This window comes from Parasteatoda tepidariorum, chromosome 4 (assembly GCF_982258835.1).
Source record: "Parasteatoda tepidariorum strain Cologne lab strain chromosome 4, Ptep-v5.0, whole genome shotgun sequence".
Taxonomy (NCBI): Eukaryota; Metazoa; Arthropoda; class Arachnida; order Araneae; family Theridiidae; genus Parasteatoda; species Parasteatoda tepidariorum.
Window position 1 is genome coordinate 65,242,876 of NC_141758.1, and position 22,755 is coordinate 65,265,630.

The 22,755-nt window shown below is 26.1% G+C and overlaps 1 protein-coding gene across 2 annotated transcripts; it reads right to left on the reverse strand.

Moving 5' to 3' along the window:
- Nucleotides 1–887: 887 nt before the first annotated feature.
- On the reverse strand, nucleotides 888–22,606 carry LOC107441100 (F-box only protein 21). Of its 2 annotated transcripts, none has more exons than XM_016054248.4 (12): nucleotides 22,071–22,606; nucleotides 19,753–19,995; nucleotides 18,003–18,124; nucleotides 16,114–16,281; nucleotides 14,981–15,120; nucleotides 12,653–12,786; nucleotides 11,630–11,771; nucleotides 9,277–9,456; nucleotides 8,750–8,872; nucleotides 8,500–8,573; nucleotides 3,330–3,487; nucleotides 888–1,717 (listed from the first exon to the last, which is right to left on the reverse strand). In XM_016054248.4, the coding sequence occupies exons 1-12, from the start codon at nucleotides 22,238–22,240 to the stop codon at nucleotides 1,536–1,538; spliced, it is 1,836 nt and encodes a 611-aa protein (XP_015909734.1). In that variant the 5' UTR covers nucleotides 22,241–22,606; the 3' UTR covers nucleotides 888–1,535. The 2 variants fall into 2 exon arrangements, with proteins under 2 accessions (XP_015909734.1, XP_015909735.1); XM_016054249.4 differs by having other exon boundaries at nucleotides 14,981–15,117; nucleotides 22,071–22,578.
- Nucleotides 22,607–22,755: the final 149 nt, after the last annotated feature.

Sequence of the window (22,755 nt, forward strand, 5' to 3'; positions counted from 1 at the left end):
AATTTAAAATTTATTTCTGCATGCATATATTGAGCCACTGCAGGTGAACTGCTATGCCACAAGTCAATTATTTCAGTAATTTGAAATTTTGAAGTCATTCTTTTCTTTTTTCAAAATTTTTAAAAGACAAAAGACATTTTTCAACATTAATGATTTTTAAAATCTCGTATAAAAAATAAAAATCAATTTAACACTCAAATATTAAGAAATAACTCAATATAATAAAAAAAGAGCCCTTTAGCAAAATTTTTAAATGGTTGTTAAAGAAATAATTTATACAATATCATTTAACACAGAAAATACCTAATGGGCCATAGTTAGCTTTTGATATCAATAATATATTTATTTAAGGTAAACAACTTATAATATACTTATTAAGCAAATAACTTGTTAATTTGAATTTAAAGAAAAGTAAAAATGAAATATATTTATATTTAATAAGAGAAACACTTATATTAATTTAAATCCGTAGATATGTATGCTTAATTATAACAGTAAAAAATTGGGAAATTCAATGAGATTTTATTGTTGTTATTTGTTAGTGATTTTGATAATTAGTGGGAAAGATACAATTCAGTAAATGACTTCAGAAGTCATTGGTAATTTTTAGGAAAAATGAGAAAATTGACAGTTTTTTTTTAAACATTGAGTAGTTAAATTTGGCATTTTCTCAGCATCCATTTATATTATTAGACTAAGAGGAAAACTCGGATACTGGTTAGACTTTGAGTTACTATAAAATCATAATACACACAAAAGAATAATATTTCAAACTCGATTTTGTCTAAGAATTAAAAATGTCATTTTCTTCATTTTTTCTAAAAACACAGATAAATAGAAAAGATCCTTATCTCAACATTAAAATATTATTTAAAATACCACAATAATATCATAAAAAAGAAAAGTTTATTATGTATTTATTTCCATAAGAAAAAAAGAGATGACAACAGAAAATATTTTTTTAAATGCATTTTTCAGTATTATTAAAAGACAATGTATAATTTTTATTACATATATTTATAGTTCTGAACACTTACTAAATTAGAAGTATAGCAAGTCGTAATGAACAAGTTGTAGGAATCCATGAATTTATAATTCGGGCAAAACCATGATAACTCCAAACCTGAGAATTTAATCTGTAGTATGATTTATCCTTAATGAAAATTTCACAATAATTTTTTTATTAAAACATCTAAAAATAATATTTAGAATTTTTTTATAAATTTCAAAAAAATTTTCAAGAATACTTAGAATTATAAAGTTTTTTTAATAATGTAATCAGAACTGAAAATATAAATTTTTCCTAACAAAGAGCAGATAGGGACCATTTATCATGGTCTTGCCCTTATGCTTTGTAGAAATTAATAATAAATTAATCATAAACTTAACAAATATAATAATGTTTTGAACATAAAAAATCATCAAAAGGGATGTAGTGTTTATTACAAGAAAGCTCCCCTGAAAGAAATAGAATTAACTCTTTTTTTTAAAACTATGTACAAACATAAGTGAAACTTATAAAGATATAACAAATATTACACAGATGATGATGATGCGAGAGGGACGGATAGAGTTCTTTCTCGAGCAGCAATATCATCTGGATACTCTAATCTTTTCTGTTCATTGGGTAAATAGTAACTTCCATGAAAAGATTCAAAGTACCGTCCAATTTCCATGTGAGTTATTGGAGTTTTGACATCATCAATCACTAAGTTTTCTGAAGGAAAAAAAATTGTGATAATAATGGGATGAAAATAGCATACAAAGTTATATTAATGATTTAAGTTACTCTAAGGATGCAAATTCATCAATTGATTTAGGAGGTCTTTATCCTTGGATTTTAGGTTAAATTTATAATTTGTTTTCTTTAATTTTCTTGTACTATACAAACATTCGGTGATATAGTAGTATTAGATAGCACAATACCTTTAAAAAAAGGTAGAAAATTAAAGGGTCACCTTATTAGATTAAAAGAAAGTGCTTAGATTAGATTAGGGCTTGATAATTTTTAGAACATAAAATTTTCCTTAAAAACTTAAAGCAATAAAATGATGCAATTTGAGGTATTGACTAAGTTAATTTAAAATGACACATTTATCAGTTTTTAGATTTTTTAAAATATTCTTTAAAATCAGTTTTAAATTTATTACTGTTTATATTGATGAAAACCGATTTGGATGACGTCTAAATTTTAAAAAATTTTAATTGCCTAAAAATAAATATACTTATCAAAAATCTAAAAACAGGCAAATTTATACTATTTAACTACCTATAAAAACTGTTGACTGTAGAACTGTCTTGGCATAATTTTGCCAAAAGAAAAAAAAAATTAATATAGAATCTACAATACCACTAACTTAATATCTCAAATTGTGATTGGGTGGTGGCCTTGTATTTTACATGTGTCGAAAAATACTGATAAATAGTGTAAATATCCATCAACAGTTCATTTGTGAAAATTAAATGAAGTGGATTAAAAGCATATTTTGAATTCCCCCATCTCTTACCCCTTTAACAGTTGAGTTCGGTGGGGAAAGGAACTCAATAACTATAACTGATATATATGAGTTATAGTTATTGAGTTCTTTCTCATTATTTTGTAAAAGTTTTTCATGTTGAAAATTTAAAAATATTAACAAGATAAGAGTGCCTGGTATAAGATTACTGCAGGCCAGTTCCTGCAAGGTCGTAGGGGTAGAACAGAATAAAAATTTTATTTTCTGAGACTAAGAAATTCTAACTAAATAATATTGGTCATATTTACTTTTAATTATGCAAACCTTTCATATATAAAGTAAAAGCTTGATAAAGAAGATAATTTACACTTCGAAATGTGAAAGGATAGAGACAGAGTGTTCTATAAAGCACGTTCCTAAGATAGTAATTTTAGAATCCTCATAAAAAAGCAAAAACATGCCCATAAAAAATATTTTAAGAATCCTCATGAGAAATGAAGGGATAAAGGTACGTACTTTGGAGGTAAAATATTTATGTTTAATTAGGGAAAACAGAAAAATACTTTTGAAATCTGACAAATCATAATTAAGGAATGCTGGTGTACAGAACATAAGAACCTGTTTTATGCATCAAATATTTCATAAAAATACAAATCCTCCCTTCCAAACAGATTTTAGTGTTTCGTACACTGCCTTACTAAATTGTAATTCGCCAGATTTTAATCGTATTTTTATTTTTTCTCCAGTTTCATATTGATTTACAACTACAATATACACACTTTTTTACCCTCATTTTTGAAAATAATTCTTAAAATGCATATTAAAGGAGGCCCTTAGGAAACACCTTGTATGTTATTCAAACTGTTCACTCACCTTGAGCAGCATAACGATTTGTACCATCAGCAACCAAAACATGATAAAATGGTTGTTTATCTTTATATTTTAACTTGTCAACACCCATCTGAATAATCCATTCTTTACTAGCAGTACATAATGGATCCCAGCCGTAAATAACACATCGATAGTCATACCTATTAGCAGAGAATAAGAAAAGTAAGAAACTTTTTTTTTGTAAAAATGTAAAACAAACAATGTAAAAAATACTTTTTACAAAGTTTGAAAAACAGTCTACAGATATATTAGATTGAAAATATTTGATAATAATTTCGTTAAGCATAATTTAGTTTAAGGCACTGAACTATCACTGTAAAGAACTGGCGTTTAATCCCCAGTGGTGGATTAAAGTCCACCCTGCTTGTCTGGGAAGTGAAGGCAGCCAGTGAGCAATGCTGACCACATTACTACAATCATGTTGTTGGAGACTTTAAGTCCATGAACCTCAACCTCCTGTCTGTGAAATTGTGGAGCCTTAACATCCATTGGCATACAGCAGGTTGTTGTTGTACTTTTTTTTATAATAATTTATTCCTTGAATTGAAAAAAAAAATGCATTTTGAATTTTCTGATAGTTTTGCTGTGGATTAAAATCCATAATTGTGAGACAAATTTCAAATATTAAAAAAAAATGTAACACATAAGAAAATTATTTAAATACTCATTCAAAGTCAGAGACAATTTTTGAACTTCTTTAGGTAATATTCAAAAATAAAAAGATGCTTGTAAAATATTTCATTTATATCAATTACTTATTAAACTTATTACACTTTAAAGCAAACCAAAAACCTCACAATTTACTTGATTGGAAGAATTATAGCAAATATCTTACAAAAATCAAACAATATAAAAAAATTACATAACAATTTTTTATATTGTTTTAATAAAATTTTTATATTGTTTTGTAGTTTTGGATAATTTTTTTATATAAAATTACATAACAATTAAAGATATCTAAAATATCTAAGTTTGGTCAATATGAAGGAGTCAAACTGTAACCTCACTATTATTGATAAAAAATAAATTGACTGATTTCTATGACTTAAAAGTTATCAGCTGGTTCTAAAGGCTAGCTAGTAATTTTATAAAACTAGTAAGAACTGCTTTATACGAGCTTAAGGAAGAGAAGATAATAATTAAAATGATTAATGGGTAGAATAATTAATGGGTAGAAAATTAAGATCAGCATTCCCATGTTTATCTGAACAATTAAAACTGAAATTCCGAATTAAAGAAATTCTTAAAGCTCTAAAGAGACAAAACACTCAAAATAAATATTTTCAGAATAATTCGAACTTTTAAGAGTAAACTCAAATGTTAGGTCTCAAAAAATAACTAAATAATCTTGGATTAAAAATAAAATTGATAAAGTTGGACCTAAAGCAAGAAAATACACAATCTGTTCATAAAAGGATAAATATGCTAGAAATAGGTTTCGAGAAGATAAATCAAATAGATAGTATGAGTTAATTTGGATTTCTAAAAATATTTATTTAGGAACTGTCTCTGAAGAGCAAAAGCCAGTGTTGCCATCCGAAAATGTACTAACTGTACAACCACCAATTAATCCTCCAGCTTAACTAGTGGACTGATCGTTAAGACACGGTTCCCAGCAGATCACCGAAGTCAAGCATCACTGGCTACGGTCAGTGTACGGGTGGGTGACCACTTGGATCAGTCTGCGTAGGGACCGAGGGTGTGCGGTACTGGTCCTCGTTAAACTGTGCTACCGTAAAGTGCCCGACTTCGCGCGCAGGTCGTCGGGCTACCGAAGCGGGGGTGCCATCCCCTCCGCAGAGGATCAAAATTGTGTAGGCATGTCTTCGGATCATCCTCCGGGATGTTTCCCAGACCGTCGCCAATAGCCCATTGTGAAGCTCCAGTGCGAGGTAAATTAACAACAACAACCAGCTTAACTAACATCTAAATTTCAATGCATCAAAAATTAACAAAACCTAAAACGAGAGAGTTTGAGAAATGTTTATGTGTTTTGAATAAATTTGCATGTATATGTGCTTAAAAATTTATATTGCATAAATTTTTATTTTCTAAAAATGGCATGTAAGAGATTGATAATAGATGGCACTGCTAAAGCTGTACAGTCCGCAAAAAAAAAAAAGATATCACCCTGAATAACTTTCGCTCTAATGATCGGATTTTCACGAACTAAGTGTTAATCTTAATGGTTCCTGGGGGTGACCTCAAATATGCTAATTAATTAGTGCTATCTATTAATTAAGTTACGAAATCAGACACAAAAACGTACTTTCTCTGAAGAAACATACATTTTTTCTTACATATTTGGATTCTTAACCTTCAAAATATAGGGGGTAGCCGCAATCTGGGAAATATGGTCCCCATAGTTTGGTCAGGAGAGCGATCCAAAGTTCGTACCCCTTAATGTTAATTTCACTTTTTACGTTTTTAGTCATATTTTAAAAACTAATAAAGCAATTCGAAGAAAATTTCACCCAGTCATAAAACTCATTTACCCAAAGATAATTTCACGAAAAAAATAATTTTTAATAATTGTTAATCATTTTTTATTATTTAATTAAATTAAGGATGAAAAATTTTTGAATTATAAGGTATGAATTTTTTTATACCATATTAATCTACATATTTTTCAATTGAAAAATCTAAAGTTTCAACTGTTTTTATTTATTAGAAGCTGAGAAAAATTAAAATTAATTATTTTTAAAAAAATAATTTGGCGACAATGAAGAAATGATAAAATGGGGCGATTAATATTAAAATGTGATAAACTTGCGAGGAACTTGACTTCGCGCGCTTAGCATAAAATTTCATTCATATTTTTTTCGCTAATAATCGTTTGCTTATCTTTTCATTTTTATTTTTTTAAGCTATAAAATACGATGTTTCTTTTTTAGTCGTCTAAAATTCTATTTGCAATTTAGTAAAGAAATTTGAATAAAACATTTTATTGAATAAAATACATTTTATTCAGAGAATGTGGAGTTTTATAAAAGCATGCTTCTGATAGAATATGATTATACAACAGATTGTGCTTCTTTAATGTGATTATTTTTTATTTTTTAGTTTTTTTTCTTCTCAATAACTGATAAAATTTCAATAATATACATACGAATGAATAAATTTGGAATAAAATATTCATCAATTTCTTGAATATATATTTTATAAATATTAATAAAAATACGTAGTCAACATTTTTACGCATCTCTCACAACATCGCAAATTTCTCAAATTTTTTTTGGGTAAACTAACCAGTAAAGGAATACTTAAGTTTAGCTTGTCTTTAAAAAAAAATCATAAAAATTTCAAAATTTGTAATTTTAGCTAAATGACGTGTTTGTTATTAAATGCGTGTCGACATATTTGTTATTAAATGCAAATTATGTAAAAAAAATTTAGATAACTTACATAATATTGTTTTAAGCTTTTGGTGGTTTAAATAATAAGTAGTAAGATAACCAAGTGAAGGAACAGTTCTTAAATTGAATAAACACTAAATTTTCCAGTGAATGAACACTTAATTTTGAAAATATTTGATGCTCGTTAGGAATCCTTAGGCCACACAGATATCTGTCGCCCTGTAGATGCCTGAATTGACGGATGTTAACACAGGCGGGCATTAGGACAAAAAAATCTTTTAAGTTTCCGTGCCCCCATTTCAGTATCTTAAGGGCCTTACGAGCTCTGTTTAAAAAGAGAGTATCATATCAGATATATATAGATATAAGAAAACAAAAATAATCATAGTAGCGGTATTTGGTGGTAAATGTAGCATATCGTAATTGAAGAATATGCGGTGCGACATTTTATGGTGAATTTGCGAACGTAAGTTTCAGAATGTATCGAAACATGTGGATGCTATTTGCTAATCATCTTTATCCAAAGAAAACCATGTAACGTAAATATCTAGCAAAATGAAGCAATTTTTTAAACAATGAATCATACAATATGCAACATATTATTTCAATATCTTATTCTTAAACATAACATATTTCAATGTTTTTAAAATGCCACTAAACATTCAGCAATTCATTGAGTTATAGAAAAAAGAAATATCGTAAATTATAGAAAACCTTGTGAATGTGCATTAGAATTACTATACAATCTACATTTTATTTTTCAAGCACTTTTTTTTTCTTCAAACTTTCATGCCTAGAAGACTCGATTAAAGCTGTAAAAATCCTTATCCCTAAAATTTTGTATATAGCTAATTTTGTATATAGCTAAAATTTTGTATAAGTTATGTTAATTTGATTTTAGTATGAAATCCTCGAATAAACATAGCAAAAATAGCATAATCTAAATAATATCAGATAAAAAGTTCATGTATTTAAATTCTAAAAACTTATAAATCGATTCAAATTTTCTTTTCAAAGGAGAATAAAATAATTTTTTTTTTTTTTTTTTGCTTTTTGGACATACATGAACTTAAAAATTGTTTATTGCCTAGAAACTACGAGATGTTTTCTATTAACTATTAATTAAACCTCTCAGAACAATCACAAAACATTATTTCAATTTATTTACAGTCAGAAATTGGTTGCCTAGCAACCTAGTAAAATTAAGCGTTTCTCCTTTGAATCAGTCAATGGGTTATCTTAAAATATTTATTTGCGCAGGCGACTTTTTTGGCGGTTTTCTGGACTATCGCCAAATATATAAACCTTTATTGCAACCCAATTTACGACCAATTTGTTTTAAAATTTTGTCTACCCCCCCTAATTCAAGTGTCTAGATTCCAAATATGTAAAAAAAAATATATGTTTATTCAGAGAAAGTACGTTTTTGTGTCTGATTTCGTAACTTAATTAATAGTTAGCACTAATTAATTAGCATATTTGAGGTCACCCCCAGGAACCATTAAGATTGACACTTAGTTCGTGAAAATCGGATCATTAGAACGAAAGTTATTCAGGGTGATATCTTTTTTTTTTTTTGCGGACTGTACACCTTTACTGTTGAACATCACAACAGAATAAGTTTTATCTGCTGGTCTCAAGATGATACTTTTTGAATTTGTCTAATAAATATGTGATCATCTAATTATGTCATTCCCTTTTAACACATCTCAACAACTAAAGGACATAAAAACTTTAAATGGCTAAATTGAAAATATTTAATCTGTTCATTTATATGCTTATTATAAAGAGCATACTTTTTGTGAGTCATTATCATTCCAACAGCAAAATCCACATTAGCGCAATTCTCAACCCTTTTTTGGGATTTTACCTAGAAAACAAAAAAATTTAGAGTAAATACATTAACACTTTATTAGTTTCAAAAACATATAGCCATCTAATTGAAAATGAAATAAAAATAGGTTCAAAGAATTAAAAAAGTCAGCACCATTTATTTCATCCAAAAACATTTTTTGCAAAAAAATAATTTAAACATTATTTACATACTTTCCTCTTATCTTTTTTTATTTGTTGAGTTTCAAGAGTAGTAATAGCTGTCCGGTACATATAACCGACAAAGCCAGTTGAGACTGGATCATTTTCAGCTATTTCTTGTAATAAGCTTATCACCTAGAAATTATAGGAAACAATCATAGCATTAATCAAACCTTATTCAACTATGGCTTACAATTCAACTACATAATAAACATCAATGTTAAAATGCATGTGATTTTTTAATAATGTAATATTAACACATGCATTTCCATCATGACATTCTTTTTAAAATAGTTATAAAGTAAATAATTTATAAAAAATTAGTAAACAATAATCTTTACATTTGACTGCTTTGACTATTGTTATCGATAACTTTTCCTGATTTGGCCCAGAAAAATTGCTTTTTACTAGGTGCCAAAAGGATATTTAGAATCAATATATGACATTTAGCATTCAGAATAAATAATAAAATCAATAGTTTAGAAGATTAAACAAAACTGATTTTATAAAACTGAAATTTAGTACAGTTTTTAACTCACTCTTGTTATGTTGACACATAGATGCATATATACTCGAGCTAGCAACAATTTATGTTCAAGATCATCAGGACACAAGATAGACAACAATTCTAAGGAATTGCACAAACAGGATAGACCTTCACTGGATTCATCATGTTGGCGTCCAACTTCTACCAAATTCCAACACATTGTTGCAAAAACCTTAATAATAATAAAAAAAAACTTTAAAAATTTCATTAATAAATTATTAATTTAATGATATAGCATCATAAATGAAGTATGTTTGATCACATAATTTATAGTGCTAAAGTGCCACAATGGGAAAGTAAACACCTGTAGTTCATTTCCTAAAAGATGGCACAATGAATCAGTTAAAGAGATTAGAGGTAGACATTTTGAAAACCACCAAATTTTAAAGTTAAAGATCTTAAGTTCATCAGTACATATAGAAAACAAAGCAATTTTTCTCGGTAATTAAATAATTTGCAATGAAAAAATATTTTTTTAAAAATAGCTTGTTCATGTTTATATTCATTTTTTTAACCCCATTTCCCTAAGGAAATTTTTTCTTAACTCTTCAAAATCAAAAATAAAGCAGATAAAATTTTTTTATACTTTAATTAAATTTTATTTAAACTAAGTAAAAACTAAAAGCTTAACATATAAAAAAATAGAATTTATCAATAACTTTTACAGCTCTGTAATTAAGAAGTAAAAATCTCAAGTAAATTTTAGTTTAGAATGCTTATTAATTAGAATCATTAGGATAACAAAGTTATTTTTTTAATTTCTAGTAAGTTTAAACACTGAAGTAGACAGGAAAAATGTTTTATTTGACAGTGCTGAAAAAAAATAATTTTGTTTCAAGAAATGACCTTTCTAAACTCACAAAGTTTTGATACACACATGAAAAAGCTTTGAAAATAAAAATTAAATATCTTTTTTAATGAAAAATAAACACTTTATTTGGAGTTTACTGATAGACAAAACTCAATTGAGCTACTTATGATTTATTTAGACTAGTAGTTTAAACTCAGACAGGTAATGGCAAATAAAAATATTTGCTTAAACACATGAAACTTATCTATAATTTTTACAGCTATATAAAAAGAAGTTAACATCTGAAGTAAATGTAGATAATGTTTAACTCATTAATGCCTAATGTCCTGTGAAAAGGATGATCCTTTTTCTAGTCTTTCATTACCCACTTGGAACAAATATGTACTACCACTTTTTTTTATATAGGTGTTTTTTGCCCACTTTTTTGTGACTGGGCAGTCACGGGTTAAATCAATACCACTGGAATAACAAATTAGCATAAATATTAATAAACAGGGGTGATTGTGAGCCAAACTCAAAAATCCTGAAAATTTCTTGAGTAAAATCATTAATGACACATTCCAAAAAATTTATGTCTTTATAAATTTAAATCATTGATATTTTTAAAAGATGAAATTTTAAATAAATTATATGCAGCCTAATTTAAATGAATAATTATGCATAAGTTTACTTTTATCTCCAATCACATTTATTATTCTACCAGAAAAATATTTACAAAGGAAAGAGATGCCAAGCATAAATTCTAGCTCTAATATTTTTAAATAAAATATACAAGAGTTTTTATACATAAATGTGATTTTTTAAAACTACTGGACCTTGAATTTCCAGAAACTTTTGGATCATGATTAGTGAAAAATCCGGAAATCCTGATTTTTTCCCGAGCACAATCGTCTCTGAATTAATAATGTAAACTGAAAATAATTAATACAGTTTAAGATTGTTATTATTCAATATTAAAATTAGCTTAATATACCAAACTACAAACTAAAATTTGCTATGATGGTTCAGTGAATAAAAGCACTGAATTGTCATAGTGAAGAACTGGGGTTTGATTCTCAGTGGTGGCTTGCAGCCCACTCAGCTTCAGATAGAAGGGTACCATTTAACTGGTCTAAGAAGTAAAAGAAGTTTTGGGGCAATGCTGACCACAATCAGGCCGTTGGTCACAAAACTGTGATCCTTAACATTCATAACCCTTATGCCCACAATGTGCTGTTGCAGGAATGTTTTATTTTTTTTTATCAAACTATTATAATAAAATCATCTGGTTACATATATTAATATGTCTCATTAAATATAGAGACATTATGAAGCAAGAAAATAAAAAATTATTTCAGTAAATTATTCTAAGAACAACACATTTTTGGCTGATTTGTTGTTTCATAAAAATTCATGCTATGACACTTTTTTGCGAAAAGTTACTTTAGAGCAGTAAGTTTAAAGTGTAAAAACTATTTTGTTCATAATTTTTTTAAAGAGAATATAAATGTATGGTTGTTCCAAAAATCTAACATAATTAAAAATTATTTTATACTTTTACAGGTGGAACAGATTCCAACCATGAAGGTGTGAAGTTGTTATAACCAGGGGCTAGATCTTGCAATTCATGTTCTTTTTTGAATGCACCATTAGAAAATATGTCAATATATGTCCATGCCACTTGCGCATCATTCATCCTAGATAATAAATTAAATAAAACAATGTAGAAAAATGTATGATATACATTTGATTTAATATAATATATAAAAATTATAATAGAACAGAATATAAAAATTAAAAATATTTGAATATTTTAAAATGAAATCAGAGAATAAAAATGTTGCATATGTTGTCTACATTATTATACATCTTGTTGTGAACATGATTGATAAACATCCAGAGAATTAGCAAACTACAGAATAAAATGTGATGCACTTGTTCTAGAGATATTAGTAAACAATGAAAGTAAGTACATACTAACAAACTTTCCATCTTATATGAAGGGTTTGGTGTAATATAGCAATAAGCCACACTTTTATCAAAAGTGACATTTTTACAACAAAGTAATTTTATTATAGTTTACAGATATATACTTCACAACTTTTTAGAACTTTCAATATATAACAGCATAATGCACAGAAATGTCTTGTTTTCCACATAAAAATCCACAAATTCTCCTTAGAATAATTTTAAAATCTTATAATTACATTGCTCCAAGATCTTTACACATAAAGAAAGTACCTTTTAAGTATAGAAGTACATTTTATAAAAATATTTACTAGCATGACAAGGAATTACGACAAGCATAACAACTTAAGAAAGTTAGCTTGACTTACCTATTCATAAAAAATATAATTATTTTAAATATAATGATCTTTGATGTTTTTTCATGAAATTTATTTATTTTTTTAAAGTTTAGAACAAAAAAAAATTATTTTGCTAAAATTTAAAAAATGGTAACAGGCATGAAATCTGACTGCTTTCTATGGAATTCACCTTCAATGATTTTTTTCCAGTTTTTAACTGCTCTTCATAAATAATAACAAAATGTTATAAGTTAATATATAATACAACTTACTCTGGATGTTCTAACCACTTGAGAAGAAAATGGCCAGGAAAGTTTACAGACAACAAACGCACCCCTAACTGATTGGCAATAGTCTCATATAGAATACCTAGTGTAACTGGTATTCCAATATTTTTGTCTAATGCCTGAAAAAAATGTTTGAAATAATAAATGGGATAGTTGTAAACCACAAAGACTTAAAATTTAAATAATATTCTAGATAATTATTAGGTGAGTTAAACAAGTTATTATTAATTAAATTTTTTTTATATAAATGAAAATTATACTAATATGCTTAAATCTTAAGAATGAAAAAGAGTTTAAATTTTAAATATATATATATATATATGTTTGTGTGTGTGTGTGTGTGTGAAGCCAGTGGAAAGTATTAAAAATTCAAGTTTTTTATTCAATTGACCTTACTTCATTAAAAATATCATGAACCAGTTTGTTGAAAAATTGAAAAAATTAAGAATAAAATTTTTTTGAGAGATACCTTTTTCATCCCTATGAAAAATGAGTGATTTTTTTTCCTTACCAGGATCCATATAAGTTACATTTCAACATTTAATTGCTTGATAAAAATAAACATGTACAAATGTTATTTTTAAGTTATTTTATGATTTTAGGGAGAGAGAGAGGGGGGGGGGATGTCAGACGGAGGACAGGGATTTGTCATACACAAGTAATGTGAAATATTTGTTTCACTCTTAGGATATATATAAATTACATTATAACTTAATATATTCCAACCATAAATCACATTCCAACTATTCTAAAATGGAAAAAAAATGAGTCAAAAAATATTATTTCATATGTACTTAAAACTTATGGTTTTAGGGGTGTGGGGGTCCTCCTTAGAGAATATGTACAAGTTTTTTTATTACTATAAACTGTAGATGAGTATTTTTCCAACATTTATTTACTAGAAAACTAAAATAAAATGTTCATTTAAATTTTATTTATAAAGTACTTAATTATAGCTTTAGGGGAGAAAGAGGGAGAAGTTTACACAAGTTTTATAATTGAAATTTGATGACTAATTTTACTTATGCCACATATAAAATTTGATAATTACATTTACTTGTTCTAATTTTATTTATTACATAAAACTATAAACATTAAAAAGAAATATTGAGTGACATTGAATTAAAAACGAATGAAAGAAGATAAAATCCTGTAAGGAACATTTAATCTCATAGGCCAACACAATAAAAAAAAATTAAAAAAAGAACATCATAGTACTGAGTCTAAATTATCAGCAGTGATTGTGTTTATATTGCAGCCCAAAACTACTCCAAAAGTTAAAAATTGCGTAGCTTCCAACTGGTCAAAGCATCTAAGAGCTATGCATTTTTTAAAAACATGTTGCAGTTTTATAATTTCAAAGATCAAAGAAAAGCTTATTAGATCAATGAAAATGAACTAAAATTATAAATTTTTTACCTAAATAAGCTTTTTTTTTTTTTACGTTGCAAATCTTACAAAATTTAAAAAAAAAAAATAAATGAATCATCTATAGGTCTGATGTTATTTTTCTCTACTGTTTCAAGTCTGCAAAAACTACTATAATACAGGAACGTTTTATTTAAGAAATATTTTAATTAAAATTAGCTTTCACATTTTTCAGAACTGTTCGGGTAAAAAAAAATTTTCTTCTAAAAGATTATTATTTTCTGATTTTTCATTATTTAAAAAAAAAAAAAATTGGAGGGATTTTTTTTTGTTGTTGAAGTAAATAGTTTTACATTGTAATATTTTTGATATTGCTTTCTATGCTTTAGTTAAAACTTTAATTGGTGATTAAATTAAACATATAATTAGTTTTTTGGGGTAAAAATTAATTTATTGTTCATTTTAAATTATAATTTGCTATAATGAAATACTTTAGAAGATGTAGTAAATTTAAAACTTATTTTTAAATGTAGTTTCTATCAAGCATATGAATTTCGTTTTCTAATATTTCTATAAAACTAATATCACATCCACTTAAAAAAATCTAAAATTTAAAAAGGAAATATAATTAATAAGCTAATCCCGGCAAACAAGAATCAAATTTGAATTTACCAAATCAATCAAAACTTTATTTTTACTTATAAGTAAAAATGAATTAAATAATAAATTGTAGAAGAAAATACATATTTAGATTATATTCGAAAATATCTTTTCATAGAAATAGGTATGAAATATAGCATAAAACTGAAAAATAAAATATAGTGAATTCTAAAAAGATACTAATAATGAACATTTTGGTTGTTAATACAAAAAATAACACTATGTGTAAATCTAATTTAAAAGAAATAACTGATTCAATAAACTAAATAAGTTTAAATACAGTACCTTGCCAATGTATATATTTTCAAATGTGTACATGTATTCAACACAACTCCAGCCAAGCTTTCCATATAGAATGCTATTTATGCAATTCAAAATAACTTTGCATCGATAAGGACTCCACAGAGAGTTTTCAAGCACTTCTACTAAAATAGAAAAAAAAAATTTTTTTTCTTAATTATTTAGTGTTTTGAAACAACTTTCTTCAATTCATATTTTTGATTGAAATTTTAATTTGGACGGCATAATTGTATGTATATATATAGAGAGAGATTTTCTGTCACACAAAATGTTTTAATAACAGCTAGATTATTTATTACTAATTTTTTTTATTTTACAGATATTCATTTAAATTTAACATATTCCAATTATTATGCTGAATTCAATACAAAATTTATTGCAATTTTTGAGTAGTTATGCATATATTTATAAACACATTAAGTTAAAATGCAGATGAAAACACATCTCAGTCATGTTTTCAGTTTTGGTATAACTATCACATCAAAAATGCTCATGACTAAAAATATGAATTAATAAAAAGTGTATTAAAACATACTTAAAATTTTCTATAATTTTGAATTTTCTTTTTAATAATCAATTATATTTTTGAATACAGTGAAAGCAAATTCTGAATGAATAAAAAATAATTCAAAGTTATGGTGAGTATCTCTTTCTCTTTCTGTATAATCTCTTTCGTTTCTATTGTTTTCTTTTTCTTCTAATTTTCAGTAAATAAAATCCATATTTAAATTTCATTTAATTTTTATAGTCATCATGCTACACTTATATCATTGGCTTATTTACAGTTGATTTTTCTTCAGTATAAGACAATGTACATAAATGTCTATAACAATGGTTTCAAACTATTTTGACTCAGTTTATTTTTCACTATAGTTCAAAACTATAGTTCCTTCCCTTCTAAAAGCAATAACTTAAAATTACTACACTTAGGTTTGTGAAAATTGCCAAACCATCAAGAAATTATGATCACTTTGTGTGAGATTGAAAGGATATAGAGAAAGAGATTATCACTTTTAAATATATTTATATAACTTATTTCTGAACATAAAATCTAGAAGGCATTGTTGAAGCAGAAACTTTTTCCAACAAAATTAAAAATCAAACAAAGATATAAGTACCATTTTCATCATGTAAACTAGAATACCCTTTCTGGATCACAGGATGACTAGGGCATACTACTTTTATTTCATTGAAGACCATTTCAATGAGCGAATTAACCTTATTAGAGACCTCTATAGTACAATCTACTTTGGAAGGTTCACACCACTGCTGAATGAGACAGGCACCTAAAATATCAAAATGAAACACATAAAAAAAAAATAATAATTATTTGTCGCAGAAAATTATCTAAAAATTAGAGATTACATAGCTTATAAATGAAGATATTGAAAGTTTTTTTTCTCTCTATCTAGTAAGATTTGGTCTTAATACCACAAAAAATTGTTAAAATATTAACAATTTTTTTATTATTATTATTACTTTTTAATGAAGTATTGTTTGACTGAAAGCTATTCAAAAACTATTAGATCAGTTGTTAATCACTCAATAGTTACTGCAGTAGGAGTGTCAATATTTATTGATAAAATAGATAAGAAGTATGTAATTTTAATAATATTTTTTTTTTTTAAATTGTTCAATTTTGGAGCCAAAGAAAGTTATGCCATTTTATACAAAATAAGAATTACTGATTTTTTTTATGAATTTAAGACTGAATAAATGTATTTTTATTAGTTTTTATAGATATTGATGGCTCTTTGAGAAAATTAATATTTGCTCAATTTCGCTTTAAAAATACTTTGTGCTGTTTAACTTTACATTTGTAATTTGGAAATTATGCCATTTGACAACATTTTTGAATAAATAACAAAATTCTAAAGATATACTATTCATATTCTAGGTAAACAGAAATAAATTTCTGCATCACAGAACAATAATTTTTATCAAATCCCATATTTCTGTATATTCTATACATAACACTATAAACATATACACCTTGTTAAAAAAAATGTAGCATAAGAGGTTTTGATATGAGGAAATTCCATGGCAAACTAACAGAATTTAAGTAATTGACTTATGTATTTTGTGTAAAAGTAACATATTTTTTTCCCAAGAGAACTAAATTTTTATTTAATTTAAAGTTTCTAGCTTATGCTTAAAATATAGCTCTGAGAGACTCAAATGCTTATTTGAATTCTGCTAAAACAGTATGCTAAACAGGTGTAGACTTCTTTTAAATTTAAAAATTTCAAGTATAATTGCATATTTTAAACTTTCAAATTCATAAAATTATGTCCATGTCAGACACTTTTAAATGCCTGGTAGTTAATTGGTTTAAAATTTGCAAACATTGTAATACTTATCTCAGGTCACATATATATGACCATCACAGTTTTATAATAATAATAACCTTATAAACATGCACATGCATTACTACCAATACAAAATGGAAAAAATATCTAGCAGATATTACAATACAATAAAAATTTTAAGCATCATACATATATAATTTTTAATTGTGTTTGTTATATTTTTAAATTCATAATTATAAATACTAAAAGATAATGATGACACATTCTTGTACAATATATAATTTAAAAAAAATAAACAATAACAAAAATAAGTAATTTTGAATTAATTTAAAAAATAAAGTTCCCTTTAAAAATGTATTAAAAATCAAATTTTTTTATTCACTCTCTACTCAAGGCTTATTTCTTAATTTTACTTAACAGTATTACTAATTAGATTTTTTTAAACAAGTAATTAACTAAATTATATATTTTGGGAGAACTTTACACAAAATTTTCTAAAATATAAAAATTATGACTTGAAATAACATTCAGTAATAAACTGAATAAAAAGTTATTTTGATAGGATTCTTTTTTTGGAGCATACAGAATTTGCTAAAATAAACAAAAATCATGAGAATTTTGCAGGAGAAATCGGTACACTTGGCTGCCATCCCATAACAGAATGAAGTTAAAAGTTTCTCAGGGAAGGCACAACAAACCTTTTAACAAAGATGGTCTTGGCCCAATATTCAAAAATGTTCGCCATATTGTATCTAACATTGTATGTCGCACATATATAAGTGCCTTCTCTGCATAATATTTTAGAGTAAGATTGGAGTGCCTAAAAGAAAAAAAAAAATAGATACTTTAGTAAGGAATAATAAAGACATTTTTAAAATAAGCAAATGCTATAACTTTAATTTTACAAGTTATAACAAACTTTTGCTTAAAAAGTTCAATGAATTACTTAAAAAAAATTTGAAATAACATTGCTCAATGCTCATGTACTTTTTAATCTTTAGCAACTAACTTTTTAATACTAAATATTTTATTTACAGCCAAATTGAGTGCATTAGTCAAATGGTACAAAAATTTAATGTATACCATCCATCTGCCTAATTCAATAATAATACAATTGTGTTTTACAAAGGCACAAAATTTGAAAATAATGTATTTTTCATAAACTATTTTGACAACAGGTACTATTTTATTTATTTATTTAAATTTTGGTTACCTTTTACTATGTTACATAAATACAGAGATTAATAACACAAGGGTGAAAAACTGCTAAATTGCACTAAATATAAGTGCTATTGCAGAGTCAACCTTGTTAAATAAATCAGTAATCAAAGCTAAAAAGATCAAGTGATTCAGTAGGACATATATCTTTACATTCAGAAAGTAAACTGCGAAAGGGACTTTAAAAGGTTACTCTTAATATTGAAAATAAGTATTTTTAATATATCAATGTGTAAATTAAGCAATCATTGAAGTGTATCAGAGCCTAAAAATTAAAGGGGAATGTTGAGTTTTTATGAGGACGCTCATTAAAATTAATAATGGTTGATATCGAGAAAAAAATTAAAACTGCCGAAAAAAAATTAGTTTGAGTTAAAAAACATTATAAATGTCTATACAAATTATATTTCTTGAAAAGAATGAGCTAAGTGGTCTGAAAGTCAAGCAGTTTAGTGGGAAATAACAAACAGAGGACATAGCCTCTTATATTATAAAATAAAGTATGAAAGATATTACAGAATAAAAAGTGGGATATTAAACAAGAGTAAGGAGAAAATTGAACATAGCGATCTAAAAGAAGTTCGAAGGTTGACAATAGGGTCTACAATAGGTTCTACAAATGTTTGTAAAATCATACGAATTGGCAACAAATGTATTGTCTTGAAATATGTTTAGAATTTACAAAATAGTACGAAAAATAGTTTTTTGCACCCAATTTCATGTATTTAAATTTTTTTTTTTTACTAATCTTATTGTTTGATGCGTCGTATGGAATACGTATGGTATTCAAATAAAATTACTAAAAGTGTCTGGTACAAAAAAGTTTAAAATTAAATATTGAATTTCCAAATTTACGTATTATGCAGTGCTTCAAAATCATATACAGACAGTATAATTGTTCATATATAAATTAGTTTTCTGTTAGAACTGGCTAAATTTAAAATTTTAAGATAGTTTTTAATGCAATATTTTTTCAGTTCTTAGCATTTCAATCTCTAAGTTGAATCTATTTGACATTTTTTTGACTTAATTTTCATAAATACAAATCTTTAATCATTATGAAATAATGAGCCTAATTAGCCATAGGGTGTTATAAATTATTTTAATTAACAAAATATTATTTATATCAACAAAAAATAATTTTTAATGTGTAACATAACATAAATTATGGTATTATAATTTATTAATCACTAACTTTAACTAAACTTTCATTGCTGGTGTGAATCCTACCTATTTGGATCTTTGAGAATTCTCATCAGTTCATCAACAAGAATATAATCTGTGAATGGATGATTCTCACAGACACTTTTAAAATTATGAAATGAATCATTTGAAACGTTGTCAACATGATAGAAATCTTTAGTCATTTCACACAGCTCTTTAGAAATAGCCTTCCTGATATTGATTCTTCGCTGGAATTCTTCGCTCCAGTCAGTACTGACTGGGTCAAAATACTCATCCATTGTAGGCCACCTAATTATATGAAATGATACAAATTAGATCAGATAAGAATCTAAAATAATAGTGCTAAAAGGTAAAAATTGTTTCCCCCCCCCCCTTAAACACATTTAAAACACAGTAAAACTTAGAAGTAACTTTTAAGTTTGTAAGTCTCATTAATGTTAAGTACAGTGTTTATTCCTTAAAAAAAAAAAAAAAAAAAATCCTCCCACATTATTTAGGTCAATTTACGTTAAATTTCATGTTTTAAAAAAATTAAATTATATTTTAATACAAGAGAATATATTTAATACAAGATATGTATACATTTAATCAATGTATATATTTAATACAAAAGAAAAATAAATAAAATAAATCATCACATTATGCAAATTGGGTTTTACCTTTAAAGTGATATACAATTTATTTAAAAATAAAAAAAAATCAAAGTTAAATAAAAATGTACCACAAAATTTGATTCAAAGTAAATTATTAAAATTCCAGTGATATAATCTGATTTTCCAAAAATTTAATACTAATTTATTTAAATCATTAATGTAAAATTCAATGATAAAGATAATTCCTAACATTTTAGATTTTTGAGAAGTGAGAACACAAAATATAATCTTTCTAAAGTAATAAAAAAATTTACGTTTTTTAAACAAACACATTTATATAGGTACAACTTGTATACCCCTTGTTATTACAACAGTTTCTCAACACTTCTACTTCTCCATTGCACATGGAAATGCTTTTTACCTTGATTAGATCCTCTTGGCCACAGTGATGTTTGTTTGTTTTGTTTTTCCTCTTTTTCTCTCAACTAAAATGCTGTTTTATTTTTATTTCTCACCTTTATTTTTCCATTCTTTGTTAACTCAACTATTCGTTTTATATTTCAAATCGCATTTGTTTTCTCTAATTCATGGCTAGCAAGTCTAGAAAATGGGCATCTATTTTTGAGCGCTTGAAACATGACAGCTGTATATTTTTGAAGCAAATAAAGGTTTTAATCAAGGAAGCCTATAGTATAGTATTTTTAGATATATAGCAATTATCATAACGAGACGGTTGAGAATGCACAGACAATGGATGTATGAAAATACCAGGTTTTTAAGCTCAGAAAACTTTATATTTTACCTTTTTTTTCAGTATGTATAACAATAGAGGAGGTGGAAAAACTTGTAATAATTTCCATATAAATATTTTCATGAATAATCGAAAAAGATTGAAATCGCAATGACAGAAGAAACCCGGCAGAGCAACAGAAGAAGAAAAAAACTATTATAATTGTTAAGTCTTCCTTAATAATGTTCAATTCTATATCCTTGTATTTCTGAACCTAATATAGAAGTCAATTGAATTATAGCTTTCCGGACTTTAAAGGGACTTTTTTTAAAATTTAATTCAAGGCATCCTATATATCAGAGTCTAGGCCTCTCTTATAATCCACAAGTTTAAATAAATTAAAATAAACTTAAAGTTTAAATAAAAATATTTTTATTTTATGGCTATTCTCTATCATTCAAATCAGAATGCCTGTTTATTTAATTATTCAAAAGTTTTTTCCTTTTATTAATTTTTTTACGGTATTAGATTCGTTATAAACACTTCATAGTTCTAAGTTCGTTTTTCTATGCCATGGCTCTTTCAACTGTGTTCTGTCAAATCCAATTTGAGTTCTCTGCATTATCTCTCAAAATTCATGGAAATTTCCTTACATTTTTCGTCATTATCTAAACTTAGATGGAAAGGGGGGAAAAATATTGAAATGGAGGTAGAGTTTAATTGCACAAGATAAGATCACATTAAATCAATATAAATTTCAATTATTGAAAAAAATTATCACTTGATTTTTGAATTTTTACTTTACTAAACAAGACTTAATCCTAGTAAACGTTACAGGGTGGATTTGGCAACATTGGCGAACAGATTTTTTCATTGCTACAGGAGATTTTAATTTCATACGTTACAACAGGAAATATTTATTAAACTATAACCTTAGTTTATTATAATACCACAATACCAAACATCCCGACTTGAAACAAATTCATACATTATTCTTTTAGAACATTTATATTAATAACTATTTGGAAACTCATACGTACATTTGAGAATATTTGGTATACCATAGTTTGTTACTTTTGGATATGCAATTGAATAATTTGGAAACGGTAGCTATTTTACAAACATCAATGTAAGAAATACTATCAACACATAAAATTTGTTCAATTAACTCAGCAGGTAAAGAATGAAGACTAGGAAAAATTTTATTCATTTTTTAATCCTTTAAAAAAGAGCAAGAAACTGAAGTATATCTGTTTTATTTAATAGACAATTAGTGTCAACGAATTCTTAATTAAAAAATAGACTAGAATCTTCATTTCAGCCCAAAAAGTACTTTAAACAGTTGACGAGTATATTATTTTCTATTTGTAAACAAATATTGAGTGTTTTGATTTGTATAAGCGCACAATTCATCATTCAATTAATGGGGATTATCAAAACGTTTGAATCTGTTGACGTTCGTAATTATTGAAAGGGAGTTAAAATTGAACTGGATGAATTAAACTCAAAAGTTAGTGGTGCGTTTCACATCTTAAAATGCACTACGTCGAATTTTATGAGCATTAAGAGTTTAAGTGTTTATCAATAGAATCAACTTTATTAAGACTAATTTCATATAATAATCATTCTAAAAATTAAACATTATTTAAAAATTTAGATACGGCGAACTTCTAGATTTTATTCTGAATAAAAAAAAATGACCCAACTAGTAAGCTACAAAACAAA

Excerpts from the sequence above, each read along its gene's own strand:
- LOC107441100 (XM_016054248.4), bottom strand. The coding sequence starts at position 22,240 with ATGAATAAAATTTTTCCTAGTCTTCATTCTTTACCTGCTGAGTTAATT. Across the intron at positions 19,996-22,070 it reads TATACCAAATATTCTCAAAT|GTGGCCTACAATGGATGAGT; the intron begins GTACGTATGAGT and ends TCATATAATTAG. Across the intron at positions 8,574-8,749 it reads TAAAAAAAGATAAGAGGAAA|GTAAAATCCCAAAAAAGGGT; the intron begins GTATGTAAATAA and ends TTTGTTTTCTAG.